At 35.6% G+C, this 20,218-nt stretch overlaps 1 protein-coding gene and 1 non-coding gene across 5 annotated transcripts in view; both read right to left on the bottom strand.

Annotated features, from left to right (window-relative positions):
• Positions 1-1,263: 1,263 nt before the first annotated feature.
• On the bottom strand, positions 1,264-1,353 carry Trnaf-gaa (transfer RNA phenylalanine (anticodon GAA)). Its single transcript is given in 2 exon segments — positions 1,264-1,299; positions 1,317-1,353. It is a non-coding gene; the product is annotated as a tRNA-Phe (tRNA).
• Positions 1,354-4,364: 3,011 nt separating this feature from the next.
• LOC127841557 (transmembrane and coiled-coil domain-containing protein 4-like) overlaps positions 4,365-20,218 on the bottom strand; it is a 37,445-nt gene continuing 21,591 nt past the window's right edge. For 3 of the 4 annotated variants that reach the window (XM_052370474.1, XM_052370475.1, XM_052370476.1), the window contains 4 exons: positions 17,142-17,363; positions 12,732-12,849; positions 10,070-10,187; positions 4,365-9,065 (listed from right to left, as the gene is read on the bottom strand). In XM_052370474.1, the coding sequence (XP_052226434.1) occupies positions 8,433-9,065; positions 10,070-10,187; positions 12,732-12,849; positions 17,142-17,363 (1,091 nt within the window). In that variant the 3' untranslated portion in view covers positions 4,365-8,432. The remainder of the gene's footprint in view (positions 9,066-10,069; positions 10,188-12,731; positions 12,850-17,141; positions 17,364-20,218) is intronic. The other variant, XM_052370477.1, reaches the window with a different exon arrangement.

The following is a 20,218-nucleotide window of genomic DNA, read 5'->3' as shown; positions in this document are numbered from 1 at the left end:
CATTGGTTTCCTTTTTCACTGGCATCCGTGTGCAGTTTTCATTAATGGAACAGAACTGTGTAGGTTTTAAAAAATCTGCTTCATCTTTTAAGCGTAATTTCATGTTTTTCTCAACTTCAAGGGGAGATGATTCTGAACTTATTCTGACGTTGCTCATTTACGATAGGGGTTGAGTACTCATTGATATGAAAACACTGTTAAAGTTTGGAAAAAAAAATTGAATGAAAACTGTAAATTGCATAAAGAAGCTGCATTTCACAATACTTTGAAAATCAGTAAAAGATCATAATAGATTTATTGCTCCGATATTCATCATTTTCAATAGGGTTCGAGTAATACTGATATAAAAACACTTAACAAGTTTGAAAAGATTCAGACGAAAGTAGTGAAATCTTTTAAACAAGTGGAAATTTTTTATTTTGTCAAATTTAATAGAAAAAAAATCTGGACTTATTGTCCCGATGTTTCTCATTTTAAATGAGGTAAAAATGCTCATTGATATGAAGACACTGTAAGTTGGAAAGAATCTGATGAAAAATGTTGACATAATCACCTAACCAAGCAGCTTTTCACTTTTATTTTTAAATTCAAAGAGACATAATTCTGGACTTATGGTCCGATATTGCTCATATAAAGTTTGGGTTGGGTCCTCATTGATAAAAAAAACCTGTGCACGTTTGGGAACAATAGGATGAAAATTTTGAACTTCGAACAAGGATTTCAAAATTTCTGAAATTCTAAGGAACATAACTATGGACGTATTGGTCGGATAATGCTAAAGGGCCCATACCACCTGGATAGTAATACGTGTCGCGCTTCGCGCTCTATATGTGGTTCTTAAAAAAAACTTCGAGGAGTGCTTGACTTTAGGGAAACGGGTTACTGGGACACAGTTCCTCCTTGATAAGCGGCTGCTTCCTTTATCGCAACTCATTGTTACAATCAAAAATACGTGTCGCGCTTCGCGCTCTATATGTGGTAGGGATAGTACTTAGGGCCTATGATAGAAAACCATACAAATACATGGATAATAGATGTGTTGTTTGCATTAATTTGTTAATATACAAACACGTGTATTTTTTTATAAGACATTTAAGTGATGAAAGAAATTTTAATTAACGTTGTCACCACGTTGCATCCATTAATTTTAATAAAAATGTCCAATTGTAGTAAAATGAATTTTAAAATGTCCACATAAAATAAAGCTTTATTATATTTATTAACCTGTCTGAAAAAATTGTCAGCCGCCGAACTGTTCGTTCGTGCCGGAACCCGGGATTGAACCGGGGGCCTTTAGATGACTGTTGCGTAAACAACTTCAGTCTAACGCTCTCCCAACTGAGCTATTCCGGCTGACATTCACTTATGTACTGCTATTTGGTGAAGTTGTGTATAGCGATCGTTATTATATGTCTATTAATAAACTAATACATTGTACGTTTTCGTACCACTACGCCTTCCAATAAACTTGCTTGCGCGATAGGTCGTCAAATATCGTACTACATTGATTCTCCACTAAATTAGCAAATTAGAAAAACCACAAATTAAATATATTTTGATTATGTTTTGCTTTTATACAAAACATCATTTGTTTTTATACAAAACCAAAAAGTTTCGCGTATTTGCCCAGTCCCTGTGATCTTTCCCCTGTGATTAGTTGTGGATCAGTTATTAATAAATACAATTAGCTTTGCATTATTGGCAATAAATGTTGTAATAAATGTAATAGGCACAAATGCAGTACTTATTTACAGTAATTTACACAAAAAATCACCACTATGCAAGATGTTCTTAAAACAAAAATATATACATTGATCCGTAAAATAACTTCTCCCATAGGCGAAAAATAAATGCATTACATTATAGTCGCCGCACTCCAGTGCGACGCCAATGATTGGCGCATATGGAATAAGACACATTTTCGCATGACGAGGGTCATAAAAATCTCATTGCGAATTGGAAATGACACATTTTAGCAAAATGCTTTTCGATACATAATTAAAATCAAAATAGCAAACTGGTAAATAAGGGTAGCCTATCCAGGCGTTAAGGAACGATTTCCAGACGTGCTGACAGAGTGGTGGGATTATTAAAAGATTTTCCTCTTATCGTGATACTATACTATTTCGGTAATGTGTGTTTTCTCATCTTGAAAGCAAAACTGTTTATCGATAATCAATTATATTTTCCCCGGTCGATTTAGTGAACGAGAACTGACCCTGCAATTCTGCGATATGGATTTTAAAGGGGCCTTTTCACAGATTTTGGTATATTTTGAAGTTTGTCATTAAATGCTTTATATTGATAAATGTAAACATTGGATTTTAAAAGCTCCAGTAAAAAAAAACAAGAATAAAATTTAAAAAAGGAAAAAAAGTAGCCGGTACCAGGGCTCGAACCAGTGACCCCCGGAACCTGGAGTTAGTCTGAAGTAAAAACGCATTAGCCTTCTCGGCTATTCCGCCGGGTATACACAGTGTAAGTATTTTATACCTTATATAAGCAATCTTCGTAGTTTCGTAAATTTAAACGACAACAACAGAACTGTCCAAATTATTCAATCGTTTCGCGTTGCAACGCTTTATAATTTTTAGGTTTTCAAATCGTCAAAAGTTACATATAATGGCTATATTGGACTGTGGTAAATGTTCAGTAATACTGTTTCCTCAAAAATATCATAACTAAAACGAAAATTTGCGAAACTGAAACAACTTTTTTCAATTTTGCCAATTTACCAAACCGTGAAAAGATCCCTTTAACACGTACTTGTAACTTGGCCACAATTTGTGTCGTTTGAACATGCAGAGAGTAGTCCGGAATTCCTCACACTGAACAGTGCTACATCCTTAACGCTGAGCACAGACACAGTGATGTAGCCTATAAATATTCTAATATATTGATGCGTGTCTGTTGGCGTTATGTAAAAGTCATTTAAGGTGAAAAGCTGGGTAAAACAGCTATGCCGAAAAAGCGCATGAGTGCTCTATAACCACGTTTAAGTCAGAGTTGTTGAAACCGTATGAACTGCTAGGGTAACAAGTAATGCATCAACAAAAAGTATGGTTCAACGGTGTTCTCTTTATGACTACCTATATATAATTCGTGGGTTAAAAGTATTGCTCGCAGATTTATTATTTTATTTATTTTCATCAATTATCTTATTGTATACCGGTATTTCGAATTTGTATATGGTGTCGAAAATCATAAGTTTTGTACAGGAAATTTCCATCATGAAAGTATATTCTTAGTGAGATAGGCATTCTTTATTCCAACAATATTCATTTAATATGATGGTGATTGCCAATTTTCTTAATATTCAGTTCTCATTACCATTTTTATCATACTTTGTATGCTTTCAGAACGTAAAAAATGGCCATGTTGTTGTTCTTTTGTCTAAGTTATGTCTATAAAATTAATAGGATGATAAAAAAGTGCACGCACATCTCGACCCGTGCTTTAAGGCACACTCTTAATAAATTTGAATGGCTTGTGTTCATTTTAAACTTGCGATTAATTTTGAAAAATGAGTTGCGTCTTAAATTATGCAATAGCGAACTTCAGTGCCTCCAGAGCTTTGATTAAAATAAGTTCAACTTTTAAGTCTATATAAACCATGCTGGGTCGGAGCCAGTTTTGACCACAAGTACATTATTGGTACAAACTGTCAGTGACCTCGACATGCGTGATTTAAAATATGGAAATGAAATACAGTGGGTTCGGTCGAATTTTCTAAGCGGGAGCTGTAATTGTGTGACCCTCTAATCTGTACTTGCTGCATGTTGAATAGAGCAATACACACACGCCCACGAGGACACAGATGAGTGGAATAGCTTGAACTAATATTATGGTAACGAGTACAGCTTCTTATATGGGAAAACAATGCGTGTTATCATTCGAGCATCTTTCCGGTAAAACTGCGCTAAATGCATGTGCGTAGTGTCGTCCAAGATTAGCCTGTGCTGTCTAAACAGGCTTATCAGGGACAACACTTTCCGATTCTATGGATTTTTGCTAAAAGGAAGTATCTTCCAAACGAAACATCGAATTGTGCGGACTGCCTATGCTAATCTGGGATGACACTACGCATATGCGTTAAGCCTTTGCATGCTGGGAAATTTGTCGTCTGCTAAAATGTCGTCTGCTCAATTTCTAAAATTATCATTTTCTTCGATTTTTTCAAAGAATACTATCACAATAGCAAACAGTTTGGATCCTGATGAGACGCCATGTTCTGTGGCGTCTCATCTGGATCCAAACTGTTTGCAAAGGCCTTTAAAATTCGGTTCCAGCGCTACATGGGTTGAGCCTGGTTTTCCCAGAACGAGGCTCATTCTTTTTCACAAAAGGGAACAAACAAACAATAATGAAAATTAACATTGTATTAGCTGTTAACAACATGAATCATTGATTGTAAAATAAACGCATTAACTGAGAGTAGCATTAAGTGTGTATAATAAGGCATCTTAACAAAGACAAAACTGTGATAAAATAGTGTACATTTTCCATTACTGTGACAACGTATAGGTGATTATGTTGATACCACAGAGAAATAATTGATTTAAAAGTATTGCATATTTTTAAATCTATTTAAATCTATTATTTGAAAAAAAAATCTACTCTGGATTTTATGCTGTGAATTTAAACAACACAACATACACAAATATTTGCCTTTATATAGCACCATTATAATATTGTATTTGCATAGTCAATACATCAAATCAATAGTTATATTTTCAATTAACATGCCTACACAACACAAAACAAGACTGCCAGGTCACAAAATATGCTGTTGTAAGGTCTGGGTTACAATGCTCTGTGAAGCTCATTTGTAATACTGGCACACAAAATAATGGAGACAACAAGAAACATGGTAATGTCATGATACCAGATCTTCGGCTTTTTAGTATATTAATAAAATTAAATTAAAATAATTGTGTCATTTAAAAAACGGGGCATATTATATGAACACCCACGTTAGGCAGGTATAGTCCAAAACAACATCATTTTAAATTGTGAGGAGTGGTGTAAAGACATAGGCAATATAATGAACATGTACCATATGTACATGTATATTAAAAATCATTATAAATAATCATTAAACAAGCCATCAATCTGACAATAATGCCCAAACAGACTTTAGAAACTGACTTATTGCGAATCACAGCTTTAATTTCCATGAAACTCGAGAGCGTTTCAATAAGCGCTAGGCTGTTGATGCAATCGAGCTAGAGTAAATTGTAAACAGAATACCTTTACACACTTGAATGTAATCATTCAATGATATAGAGGATATGCTATGATTGAAAATATATTTTTTCTATGCTCACGAGTGAATTAAAATCGATAATCCACCGAATCCAACAAATTTCCATTTTATTTAATGCATTTTTCACAGTTTATATACATTGTTCAAGAGTTTAACTAAAGAATTTTGCTGGGATAATGACGTCATTTCGTCAAAAAATGACGTCATTTCACAGTAAACAATGAAAATTATCGATAATTCTCACTTACAATTTTCCCTGTTTGAAGCAGTGAAATTATCAGTTTTAATTCACTAATATTTCTCTATAAACCACCGGAAAGCATTAAATAAAATGTTTCATTTTTTTGTATTCTTGTGTAGTAGGAGATAAGGCAAGACATTAAAATCAGTTGTTTAATTCCTGCATTTTTATGCTCTTTACAGTTCCTCAAGAAAACCAGGGTAAATCACAAAACATAAGTGGCCAAGGGGCAACTACCGCTTTGCCTTTGACTTGGATTTCATTGATTTTGTTAAGATTTTAAAAGGTATATTATCAACAAATGTTCTAGACTGAAAATTGATGTTTATGCTATAGTCATGAAAATCACACAAAAATCATATCAGTAAAGGCCATAATACATATTCTTTGAGACAATTCTAACAGTCAATATCTTTTACAAAACACAACATATTTTTATCCATGTTTGCCTGCATTACATTTTTAGATATTTATCCAAAAAATATTGCACAGATCAATAAAAAATCTTGGTTTCTACTACTAAAAGTGAGTCATTAGAAGAAATCTGTCATGATGCTATTCAAGGAACAAGAGCTATTGGCGGGAAGGGCGCTCAATTTTATTTTTCTTATCAGAGTTTATGACCATTTTCTAAACCAAACTTTTTGTATAGTAGGTAAGATATTTAAATAATGATGTAATTTATTAATTTTCTAATATGCAATATATCCAACAAAAACATACACCTTGATTTTGAAAATAGCTCAATTTGTGAGTTCCAGAATCCTTTTTTAGCTTTAATGATCTCATGCACATCACATATAACCCTAATAGGAAATATAAGGTCCTAACATAATAATAAATTATTTAGTTGTATAACTTTATTGATAACATTTTCTATGTTTACTTAACATGACCTTGACATTGACTCCATGACTAACCCCATGAGCAATTTAGCGCTTGGTCTGTATATGTGTTATATTTTCTATGTTTACTTAACATGACATTGACTCCATGACTTACCCGATGCGCAATTCAGGGCTTGGTCTGTATATGTGTATTAATTCATTAAGTTTCATTGTAATGGATATGGTGTCTGCCTAGCGTCCGGGAGGTTACGGGTCTGAGTCCAACTGCAGGAGCGTTCTTTACATCTCCCCAAAAGACATCAAGTACTGGTTTGAGGCCCAGGAAAAGGACTCGATAACATTTAAATAAGCGCGGGGCTTTACATGTAATCAGCTAAAATAAATAGGTTTAAACTAATCAAGAAATTAAGTGAAATTTATTTTGTTTTTTGTAATAACAGGGAACTTGACCCTTCCAAACACCATTTGTATTCCCATGGAGTTGTCTTGATACAAAGTTTCTTTATATGAAATTCGTTGGAAATTATCTATCTTTATAGCTTGTATGTAAAATTCAAAGTCTAAACAGGTCCTTTTAGTTAATAATGGCAGATTTCAAACTAGAGTTGCCAAAATATGCCTATGAGGTCGTTTAAGTATGGTGATTATATCTTTTAAGCATGAATGATATCCCTTAAGCCATTCCTGACACACTAACCGTAAAACTTAAAACAGCCTATTTTGCTAATATGCAAACATTTAAGTCAACTAGAGTTAATAACTACAGTTACCTAACTTGGACTATGGTGTGATTTTAATTTGGGAAATATCGGTTTTATGTTTGCATGAAATCCTTCAAGCAACTCATGAGAAATTAGCTTACAGAAAGACTAGAACCTCCCTATATAACGTTTATTCAAATGCAAATTTAAAATGGCCCTAATTTTTCTAAACTCAGCATATTGAGTCATTTTAATATGGAGAGCTCATGTTTTGAATTAAAGTGAAATCCCTTTAGCCATAGTGAGAAATTAGCTTAACAGAAAACTTAAACATACTGGTAGTTCGGGAAAAAATGCACGGATAGCACACTAGCTAGCCTTTTCTTTGAATAAAGAAACCTCCAGTAGCAGATGCAAAAGACATAAATGCAGCAAAAAAGTAAATTTTTGTCAAATAAAATACCAACACATGACAATAACAGCACCAAAAGAAATTTAAAACATGTAAAATGAATTCTCACAGTCATGAACACATATTGTTAGTATGGTAATTTCAAGAGCATATTCTTGAAAAATAAATGCACACTTATAAAAAGCATATACATAATTTATATTTAAAGCAATATGATTAACACTTGTGACTTAAAACTTCAATCATGTAAAGTAATAATTCATTCCTTTCTTTGACTATAAGTTGGCAGTTGACCTGCATCAGTCACTAGAAGGTTAAGAAAATAAATAATTTCTACTCTATTAGCCTGAGTTATTCGGTGGTAAATGTAATATGGTTGTAGAATATAACAGCACATCACAGACATTAAATGTTGCATAGAGAGTATATTGTAAATAAAATACAAATGTACCCTAACATTATACAATAATTAAACAAAACTGGATAGCACACAAATGTGCGAATCCATACAGCGTGGTAAATAATTGAATTTAATATTGAAATGGAATCAAACAGACAACCATTATATTGTTATCTATAGATCCTTAACCCTTTCAGTGCGGGAACCGAATTTTGAAGGCCTTTGAGAACAATTTGGATCCAGATGAGACGCCACAGAACGTGGCGTCTCATGAGGATCCAAACTGTTTGCTATTCTGATAGTATTCTTTAAAAAAAAAAAATCGGAGAAAATGCTAATTTTAGAAATTCAGCAGACGACATTTTCGCAGAAGACAAATTGCCCAGCATGCAAAGGGTTAAATTTCAATCCCACCATCACTCTTTAAAAAAATAATTAAATTACTTCATCAGCATCACTTAACCTTCCATATCGGTCATGTATATTCATATAGATTTGAATGTTTACTGTAATTTTAGTAAAATCACTCTTAAGTAAAAGCTTTTAGCAGATACGTAGGACGTATCACGCTTTCACTTCTTTCTCTTCCCATTTCTCGCTGTCATCATCATCAGTTGGTGGGTCAGAATCCGTAAAACTGCAAAATTCATCGTCCTCTGTCATTGCAGCTGCTTTTTTGTGTCTAACATTCTTCTGTTGAAGCCTCTCCTCATCTGAAATCTTCACGCTTTCATCATCAGCCCCGAAACAAACCCTGGACTCTGGCTTCGGTGGCCTTATCTTCTCACCAACCTTTCTAGCAATGGTCTTTATGTCATTAAATTTGCGTTTTGAAGGGACTGGTGAACAATCACCAACATTACTACCTACATCAGTGTCGTCACCCTTCTTAACATTGTTATTTTCCACAACTTCCTCTGCAGTTTCTATGCTTCCATTTTCAATGGAATTTTCTGATGAACTTTTCTCCAATGTATCACCTTTTGCTTCATTATTTACTTTCAGGTCATTTCTGGTCTCTCCAGCAATGAGATCAGCAGAAGAAGAATTCGGTGGAGATTTTGAAGGTGATGGTGATTTTTTCTTCGAGGTCAATGAGAAGTTCTCAAATGCTGACTCCAGTTGGTCTTTTGTTTTGAGGCCAACAGCTCTCATGACTTCATTCAACTTCTTTAAGTAATCGCCATGTCCATCAATCTAGGTAAAACAAGATCTAAATAGAACTCACTTTTAAAAGGTATCTTTACATAATTAAGAATCAAATATAACTAGTAGTGAAGAACTCACACATTATTTTAACACTTAATCAAATAAGGGATCTCTATTAATAAAGAGTTTTGAGCTGCTTAAATGTCAAAACTTATTCATTACGCACCAAGACTCTTTGTGTTTAAAGACAAAAACCTATATGTATTCTATAGGTCTTTGTTAAAGATAACTACAGTAGTGACTGCGTTCCATTGTTTAAGGTTCAGAAGGTAAAATCAACGGAAGCACCAAAACATTAATATTTTTATTTACCTGCCTTATCTCTTAAGTCTTCAAATATTAAACCATTATCATTTCTTAATTTTTAAAATCATACTTATCACTTAACATCCATGTTGCTTACTTTTCTGTTAAATATAGAACTTATTAAAGTGATATTACAACAAAGACATTCTATTTTTTCCAGTAAAAAGCATACCACTAGAATTACCTTCATCAGTACATTTTGTTTAAAAGTGATTTCAAATATATACATATTTTGTTTTAACTATTTCAGTGCTGGAACCAAATTTTGAAGGCCTTTGCAAACAGTTTGGATCCAGATGAGACGCCACAGAATGTGGCGTCTCATCAGGATCCAAACTGTTTGCTATTCTGATAGTATTCTTTGAAAAACAAATCGAAGAAAATGCTAATTTTAGTAATTCAGCAGACGACATTTTAGCAGACAACAAATTTCCCAGCATGCAAAGGGTTATACAACTACACATTACACACAAAATAGCCTTACACTGAGGCAAATATGCAGTCTGCACAGGCTAATCAAGAAAGACACTTTCCGCTTTTATGGAACTTTTCATTTAAAGGAAATCGAAAATCCAGCTTAGAAAGTGTCATCCCTGATAAGCCTGCGCTGAATACACATGCATTAAGCACCGTATTCACAGAGTGTTGCTTAATTCAATTCTCAATAATATTTTCACAGCACTTACCACTTCACTCAGGTCAATATTGTGCATTCGCCTATTGTCCCACTTGACTGGTGACAGTCCCGCCACATTAAAAGTCACTGAGGCAGTTCGAAACAGGAACTTTAACAACCAGTCACTCCTACAAGGGAATGCAAGCAGACTAGTAACATATCAAGAACACAGATCTGGTGTACCTGAAACAGTTAGTCTACAGAATAATCATAATTGAGAGTTTGCAAAAATAAAAATCATCAAAGGAATTAGATGTTTATTTCTGTTGACTTATAAGAGATGGTCCATTAATAATTTGCTTACATTGGCACATTACTATTTTACATTTTGCTCTTATATATACTTAATAGCCAAAGACAAGACATATCGAAGGATGTCACAGGATACATTCCCCCAAACAACCAGAATAGTGTGGGTGGGGTACTAAATTAATAAGCAATGAACAGCATACTAATGTGTACACAATTTATCTTATAAAGTTAAAAGCAGAAACGGGTTACAGGATATGAAAACTCATGACCTCTGACCTTAAAATTGTGACATTGACCTTTTACTTTGGAGCGTTCAAAATATACATTACACATCCTAAGGTCACCATGAAATAATAATTACTAAATAATAAATATATTTAAGATTACTCCTAGGCATATAAAGTCACAGAACGAATACTATTAATTTATTAACTTTGACCTTGTATTGTGACCTTTACCTTTAACCAAGGAGCATGAAAATTCTTTTAAACACATTATCTGGTCATCGGGAATAATACTCTTAAGTTATATGAGCTTTGTTCTGTGAAAACTGAGCTTAGTGCATGTGCGTTATGTTATCCCAGGTCAGCCTATGCCCTCTGGACAGGCTATGTTATCCCAGGTCAGCCTATGCCCTCTGGACAGGCTATCCCAGGTCAGCCTATGCCCTCTGGACAGGCTATGTTATCCCAGGTAAGCCTATGCCCTCTGGACAGGCTATATGTTATCCCAGGTCAGCCTATGCCCTCTGGACAGGCTATATGTTATCCCAGGTCAGCCTATGCCCTCTGGACAGGCTATGTTATCCCAGGTCAGCCTATGCCCTCTGGACAGGCTATGTTATCCCAGGTCAGCCTATGCCCTCTGGACAGGCTATGTTATCCCAGGTCAGCCTATGCCCTCTGGACAGGCTATATGTTATCCCAGGTCAGCCTATGCCCTCTGGACAGGCTATGTTATCCCAGGTCAGCCTATGCCCTCCTGGGTTATGTTATCCCAGGTCAGCCTATGCCCTCCTGGGTTATGTTATCCCAGGTCAGCCTATGCCCTCTGGACAGGCTATGTTATCCCAGGTCAGCCTATGCCCTCTGGACAGGCTATATGTTATCCCAGGTCAGCCTATGCCCTCTGGACAGGCTATGTTATCCCAGGTCAGCCTATGCCCTCTGGACAGGCTATGTTATCCCAGGTCAGCCTATGCCCTCTGGACAGGCTATTAAGGGACAACTTACCGCATAGACTTGATTTTCGTTTAGGAGAGACTACATTTAAAAAGAAAATATACAAAATATACAAAAAATCTCATATTCTGATAATATTTTTACTGATCCACTGTATTTTACTAAAAGGATGATGTTTCATTGGACTGATAATTATAGATTTAGGATTACAAACCAGTTGCTTCAGTAATATTGTTCAGAGTGTGCCCTGTTGGCCGCGTATGCATTCTTAAATTATCATTCAAAAAACCATTTTACTATTTCGAGTCACCGTGACCTTGACCTTTGACCTAGTGACCTCAAAATCAATAGGGGTCATCTGTGAGTCATGATCAATGTACCTATGAAGTTTCATGATCCTAGGCCCAAGCGTTCTTGAGTTATCATATGACAACCACCTGGTGGACGGACAGACCGACCGGCAGACCGACCGACATGAGCAAAGCAATATACCCCCTTTTCTTCGAAGGGGGGCATAAAAATCCACAAAAAAGAAAGTGTTGTTTCATTATTCTGTGCGAACTGCACCAGCTTATCTGTGACAACACTTTACGCATATGCATTCAGCCCAATTTTCTCTGAAACAAGGCTAATTATAGTCCTCTCAGGGATGCAAATGCTACAGAGCCGACACAAAATCTGGACTAACGAGTTGGATCTTGTACAAAATATGGCAACCAATCAAATTTTTTTAATTTCATCAACACAAACTAGATCTATCTATTATTATTGACACAACAAGTCACGTGAAATGGGGAAAGACGAGATCTAACTAAAGAGGGCATGATTATTGATACCTTACTGTATCATAAATTCGAGCCTTGCTCTCGGTAAACTGGGCTTAACCCTTTGCATGCTGGGAAATTTGTTTTCTGCTAAAATGTCGTCTGCTGAATTTCTAAAATTAGCATTTTCTTGGAATTTTTTCAAAGAATACTATCAGAATAGCAAACAGTTTGGATCCTGATGAGACACCACGTTCTGTGGCGTCTCATCTGGATCCAAACTGTTTGCACAGGCCTTCAAAATTCGGTTCCCGCACTGAAAGAGTTAATGTGAGTGCGTAAAGTGCGTAAAGTCCCGATACGCCTGTGTAGGATGAAAGTGTTGTTCCTGACTGCACAGGCTAATCTGGGGTGACAATTTAAACACATTCATTAAGCTCATTTACCGAACCAGAGGCTCATTTGTGACTCATACCTGGAATAGCCGTTGACAATCTTGCCGGACACGATCCTCTCCAGTGGTTTCCATAGTTTCACATCTCCCGACACAGGAGCACCCAGTAGAATCACTTCCTCCACCAGACCCTCACCTCCTGGGGTTAGATAACATCTGTGAGGCCACATTCCACTCATAGCAGACAGATACATGTACAAGGTATATTTAATAATTGTAACTTGAGTTAAATAACAACATACTTATTGGATCAATTCGCGAATAAAAATTAATTTCCAATGAGCGTGGCAATGGTAAATATAAACAAGAGCACCGCCTTGCGGGTGCAGACCGCTCATCTATTTTTCTTTTTAAAGGTGTAGGGACCTATCTCAATTTCAATCACAAAGGAGGGAGGGGTGGAGTGGAGAGGGGTGTATAGTGTGGGGGTGTGGTCATTTATTTCATTATCTTCCAAAAATGCAAACAAAATGAAAAAAAAAAAAATGAGGGGGGGGGGGGGGGGAGATTCTTGGGTGGGATGGTTGGACAGTATTTCAAAAATAAAATAATAAAAATAAATATTTGTGTTTTTTAACCATGTTTGAAAAAAAGAAGAGATGTGTTTGTCAGAAACACACTGCCCACTATTGTGCTGCTTTAAAAAAAAAAAAAAATGTTTATTTTTACCTTGAAGGATGACCTTGACCTTGAACTTCCACCACTCAAAATGTGCAGCTTTATGAGAATGCCGCTTTGAAATATAATTTTTTTACCTTTGACCTTGAAGGATGACCTTGAAGGACGACCTTGACCTTGAACTTCCACCACTCAAAATGTGCAGCTTTATGAGAATGCTGCTTTGAAATTTATTTTTTTTGACCTTTTACCTTGAAGGATGACCTTGACCTTGAACTTCCACCACTCAAAATGTGCAGCTTCATGATAATGCCGCATTACATTATTTATTTTTTGACCTTTCACCTTGAAGGATGACCTTGACCTTGAAGGATGACCTTGACCTTAAACTTCCACCACTCAAAATGTGCAGCTTCATAAGAACGCCGCTTTGAATTTATTTATTTTTGACCTTTGACCTTGAAGGATGACCTTGACCTTGAAGGATGACCTTGACCTTGAACTTCCACCACTCAAAATGTGCAGCTTCATAAGAACGCCGCTTTTTTTATTTTTTTTACCTTTGACATTGAAGGATGACCTTGAACTTGAAGGATGACCTTGAACTTCCACCACTCAAAATGTGCAGCTTCATGAGACGCCGCTTTGAATTTATTTTTTATTTTTTTGACCTTGAAGGATGACCTTGACCTTGAACTTCCACCACTCAAAATGTACAGCTTCATTAGATACACATGCATGCCAAATATCAAGTTGCTATCTTCAATATTAAAAAAGTTATGGCCAATGTTAAAGTTTTCGAACGGACAGACGCCATATATTTGACATTTGACCTTGAAGGATGACCTTGACCTTCACCTTTCACCACTCAAAATGTTCAGCTCTATGAGATACACATGCATGCCAAATATCAAGTTGCTATCTTTAATATTGAAAAAGTTATGGCCAATGTTAATGTTTTCGGACGGACAGACAGACTGACTGACATACTGACGGACGGTTCAACTGCTATATGCCACCCTACCGGGGGCATACAAAATATTTTTTTGGGGTGGGGGGGGGGGGTATAGTGTAAGGGTGTGGTGGTCATTTATTAGATGATCTTAAAAAAAAATGGAGTCTATTGTGGTATGTCAGGTAAGAGTTGTTTTGTCAAAGTATCAATCAAATCTAATCATAAATAAAGAAGTTATGGTTATTTTAGCGAAATTTAATAATTTGACCTTGAGAGTCAAGGTCATTCAAAGGTCAAGGTAAAATTCAACTTGCCAGGTACAGAACCCTCATGATAGCATGGAAGTATTTGAAGTTTGAAAGCAATAGCCTTGATACTTTAGAAGTAAAGTGGATCTAAACACAAAATGTAACCATATATTCAAAGTTACTAAGTCTAAAAAGGGCCATAATTCCATAAAAATGACAACCAGAGTTATGCAACGTGTCCTTTACTGTCCCTTTATGATAGTTTGCGAGTGTTCCAAGTATGAAAGCAATATATATGATTCTTTAGGGGGTTAAGTGGACCAAAACACAAAATTTAACCAAATTTTTAAGTATAAAGGGCCCATAATTCCGTCAAAATGCCAGTCAGAGTTACATAACTTTGCCTGCACAGTCCCCTTACAATAGTTAGTAAGTGTTGCAAGTATGAAAGCAATAGCTTTGATACTTAAGGAAAAAAGTGGACCTAAACACAAAACTTAACCAAATTTTCAATTTTCTAAGTATAAAAAGGGCACATAATTCTGTCAAAATGCCGGTCAGAGTTACATAACTTTGCCTGCACAGTCCCCTTATGATAGTTAGTAAGTGTTGCAAGTATGAAAGCAATAGCTTTGATACTTAAGGAATCAAATGGACCTAAACACAAAACTTAACCAAAATTTTCAATTTTCTAAGTATAAAAAGGGCACATAATTCTGTCAAAATGCAAGCCAGAGTTATCTAACTTTGCCTGCCCAGTCCCCTCATGATAGTAAGTAAGTGTACCAAGTTTGAATGCAATAGCATTGATGCTTTATGAGAAAAGTGGACCTAAACTCAAAACTTAACTGGACGCCGACGCCAAGGTGATGACAATAGCTCGCTTTTTTTTCCAAAAAATAGATGAGCTAAAAATGAAAACCTTTTCTGTTGTAAAAAGAACAAGAAATGTGTTCACGATACAAAAATGCCCCAACTCTGTAATATTCAATGATCCTAAATTATATAGTTTACACAAAATTATATTTAGAAGGGTTGTATCACACGAGTAAGATAGCAGGTATTTGGTATTTACATAGGGCATTCAGCTTTGTGTGATTATAATTGATACTGTGATTCACAAGTGTCATACACCCATCCATGTAATATTACATGTATAAATCTTTTGGATACATCAATTATAAAATTAACACAAATTACATAAATATTAACAAAAGATATCATATATGTAAACATATAAAATTATTATAATATGACCCAAAATACACAACCCATTTTACACTACAACAAGGGTGTAGAATACAGAGAATTGAACTAGACTCATAACTAATTTGTTAATCTGAATATTAAGCTGTTGATAAACTATTTTAATATAATATGTACACTACTCAATTTTGCCCAACGTTGCCAGAGTGGCTCCAGAATATAAATCAGAACACTTCTTATCATGTGATTTTTTCTGATTTATCAGCAGAGAATATCAAAGACTAAAATTGAATTCAAGGGAAATAACTTTTTCAAGACTTTCAAGGATGTCTCTTCTTTTCAAAAATCACATCTAAGTGGTAAGAGTTGTCCTTGAATAGCCACTGCACAGGCTAATCAGGGACGACACTTTATGCACATGCATTAGGCTCATTTTTCCCAGAACGTGGCCTTTATTGTCACACACTCTCAGTATTAGACACAATCAATTGGAAAACCTAAACAAGGGCTGTTTGTAAAACATGCATGCCACCCATATGGGCTGTCAGTTGTAGTGGCAGCCATTATGTGAATAAGTTTTTTGGCACTGTGACCTTGACCTTTGACCTAGTGACCTGAAAATCAATAGGGGTCATCTTCGAGTCATGATCAATGTACCTATGAAGTTTCATGATCCTAGGCGTAAGCTTTCTTGTGTTATCATTCGGAAACCATTTTACTGTGTCAAGTCACCGTGACCTTTGACCTAGTGACCTGAAAGTCAATATGGGTCATCTGCAATCCTATGCGTAAGCGTTCTTGAGTTATCATCCGGAAACCATTTTTCTAAGTTGAGTCACCGTGACCTTGACCTTTGACCTAGTGACCTGAAAATCATTATGGGTCATCTGCGAGTCATGATCAATGTACCTATAAAGTTTCATGATCCTAGGCATAAGCGTTCTTGAGTTATCATCCGAAAACCATTTTACTATTTTGGATCACCGTGACCTTGACCTTTGACCTAGTGACCTGAAACTCTATAGGGGTCATCTGCAAGTCATGATCAATGTACCTATGAAGTTTCATGATCCTAGGCATAAGCGTTCTTGAGTTATCATCCGGAAACCATTTTACTATTTCGGGTCACCGTGACCTTGACCTTGTGGCCTAAAAATCAATAGGGGTCATCTGTGAGTCATGCTCAATGTACCTATGAAGTTTCATGATCCTAGGCCTAAGCGTTCTTGAGTTATCATCCGGAAACCATTTGGTGGACGGACGCATGGACGGACATACAGACTTACATGAGCAAAACAATATACCCCCTCTTCTTAGAAGGGGGGGCATAAAAAAATCTCATTAATCAAACAAAACAAAACTCGAAGCACTGACTGCATCATATAATTAAACATATTAAAATACCTGTCCGTTTGGAGAGCTCTTCAAGACAAGAGAAGATGACTCTCGCCCCTAGACTGAAGCCAATCAGAGTTACAGGCCGGTTCCCCTGTTCCCTCGCCAGAAGAACCTCTGCCAGCTGTTTCCCAGTCTGTGTGGCCCGGCTCGTGCACACGTGCCAGGGATTATCGATGGTTGCAGATGCCGATAGAAGAGCGGAGGGCCAGGCGACAGCTGTGATAAGGCCTGGAAATGCATGGCACTAATATTATTACTGCATGGTGTATAATGCACATTATAACTATTTTGATACAAAAGTTGCAAAGACCAATATATTGATACAACCGATTGTGCAATTGTAAAATGAGAGAAGATTTTTAGCAGTTTTCTTGATTATAAAACATTTTTTCCTTCATTTCAATATTTTAAAAACTGTCTAGGTGCATTATACATGGTTGCACCAAATACATGGTAAAGTATGGTATGGTTTGTAGAATATTCTTAACCCTTTGAGTGCGGGAACCGAATTTTGAAGGCCTTTGCAAACAGTTTGGATCCAGATGAGACGCCACAGAACGTGGCGTCTCATCAGGATCCAAACTGTTTGCTATTCTGATAGTATTGTTTGAAAAAAAAATCGAAGAAAATGCTAATTTTAGAAATTCAGCAGAAGACATTTCAGCAGACGACAAATTTCCCAGCATGCAAAGGGTTAAGTGGTATATTGAACATTAAAACCCTTTACCACTCAGATATACACTTTGAAGCATTTGTAGTCCTTAAAATAAATCTAATTAATTCTAAGTCCTTAACCCTTTGCATGCTGGGAAATTTGTCGTCTGCTGAATTTCTAAAATTAGCATTTTCTTCGATTTTTTTCAAAGAATACTATCAAAATAGCAAACAGTTTGGATCCTGATGAGACGCCACGTTCTGTTGCGTCTCATCTGGATCCAAACTGTTTGCAAAGGCCTTCAAAATTCGGTTCCCGCACTGAAAGGGTTAAAATAAATCTAATTAATTCTAAGACCTTTATTACTTGATTCAAGTTTTAAAGGCTTCATTCCAAACCCTCAGGTACTAATGAGCAGCAAACAGATTTAAACCTGAACCTGAAGGCTATTGAGGTTTAAAGTAGGTTGTTTTTATAGCCATTCTCACTTTTCTTCTGAGTGGAAACAGGTTCACAGAGAATTTTTTATGTTCCAAGATTTTATCATGATTGTCTAAACATGTGAGAAATTCACAATGAAGAATTGAGTATAGATCTAATTAGGAAACTGTAAAAATATATCAGTATGCTTGTCTTAAAAAAACTTGCATCGGCTTAAAATAAGATTCATCTAAGAACAAGAGATGTGTTCGTCAGACACACAATGACCCCTACTGCACCGTTTTGATTTATTTTATTTTTTTATCATTTGGCAGGTACTGATAATTTTTACAAGGGAAGTATTATTTTTGAAGGAGATATAATAAAAAATATTCCTTCCCTTGGTCCCTGCCAAATGATAAATAGAAATTATATCCCTTTTTTGACCTTTGACCTTGAAGGATGACCTTGACCTTTCACCACTAAAAATGTGCAGCTCCATGAGATACACATGCATGCCAAATATCAAGTTCTTATATTCCATATTGCAAAAGTTATGGCCAATGTTAAAGTTTTCGGACAGACAGATTGACTGACAGACAGACAGACTGATGGACAGTTCAACTGCTATATACCACCCTACTTTGGGCATAAAAAGATAATGTACATGTATATTAATTTGAGTTTTCTCTGCTTAAGTTAAGAAAATAAAACACAACACATTTTTGGAATTAGAAACATAACATTACAGACTACCGGAATTTCCCCAGGATTTTGGCCAAGCACACCGACAAGGCAGTGTGGTTGAGGGTTTCACTTATAATTTGTGTTATTTGCTTCACTTTCTATATGAAATTCTACATTACTTTAGAGCTATTAAAAGACATTTTTGTCAACTATATATTTGTTTTTACTTAATTTATTTTATTAAAGTCATATATTATAATATTTAATAACAAACAATAAGACATGGCTGGAAAAACAAGTGCTGTACTAAAACTGTCTGGGCAAAAGCCTGCATTATAAAGAACACAGATTAATGGTAACATCACACACATATGTGACAGTTGGTGAATTTATTTTAGTATCTGTTCAACAATGCTGTTTTCAATTAATTAACAAGCAAAATATTGCTTTCATAATTATAGAACCAAATACTTCTTTTCCTGAAAATTCTTACATATATTATTTTTGCAACGTAGATTATTCTAATCATAGAACAAGGGGAAGGGGTTATATATTGTCTTAATACTCAATAAAACCATCAGTGCATGAGGAAAATAAATAATGCAGCTAATGTGTTTGAAGAGAATCAGAAAAACAGTAAACAACAATACAGATTAATTTTTTTCAACATGTTCTTTACTAATTGATAAAACCTGTATTTTGTTGAGATGTAAGTATGTATAATAACAACCAGGTTAAAACCCGCTACAGTGCGCCTTAAGCCCAAGTTTTAAACTATTTGCACTCAAGTCAATACTTCACAATATATCCCGTTACCATGTAAAGCATACCTTAAGTGTAAATTCACCTAGTAAAACACAGTGGGTTTTGATAGTGTCAAAAAAACAAACAAGCTTCACATCAATGCAAGCCGGGCTCAATCCCAGTTCCTGTAGCATATGAGTTTGGTTGGTGGTCACAATACCGGACATGTGAGGTTTATTGCGAGTACACCATGTGAGGTTTATTGCGGGTACACTGGCTTCCCTCCATAACACATGACCACACCAAACTTGAAAATATTTTAGAAACCTCAAAATACATGTAGCTAGAGATTGCATCTTTTATTCAAAAGTTATCCCAACTTTTGTAAGTCTAATATTAAAGTTCATTAGTAAGTAGGGCCACAACATGCACCTGGTCCAAACATAATGCAGCCTCAGGCGGGGAAGGACCTCATAAACTTTATAATACACACACATGATGGTTTTGTAAATGCATCTTTCCCCTCAATTAGTAGTTTTGTATTACAAACTAGAGTGAATGGTGTATTTCAAGGCCT

The sequence above is a fragment of the Dreissena polymorpha genome, chromosome 8, assembly GCF_020536995.1.
Source record: "Dreissena polymorpha isolate Duluth1 chromosome 8, UMN_Dpol_1.0, whole genome shotgun sequence".
NCBI classification, from domain to species: domain Eukaryota; kingdom Metazoa; phylum Mollusca; class Bivalvia; order Myida; family Dreissenidae; genus Dreissena; species Dreissena polymorpha.
Note: the sequence above shows the minus strand (reverse complement) of the source record. Positions and strands in the feature narration are given on the sequence as shown.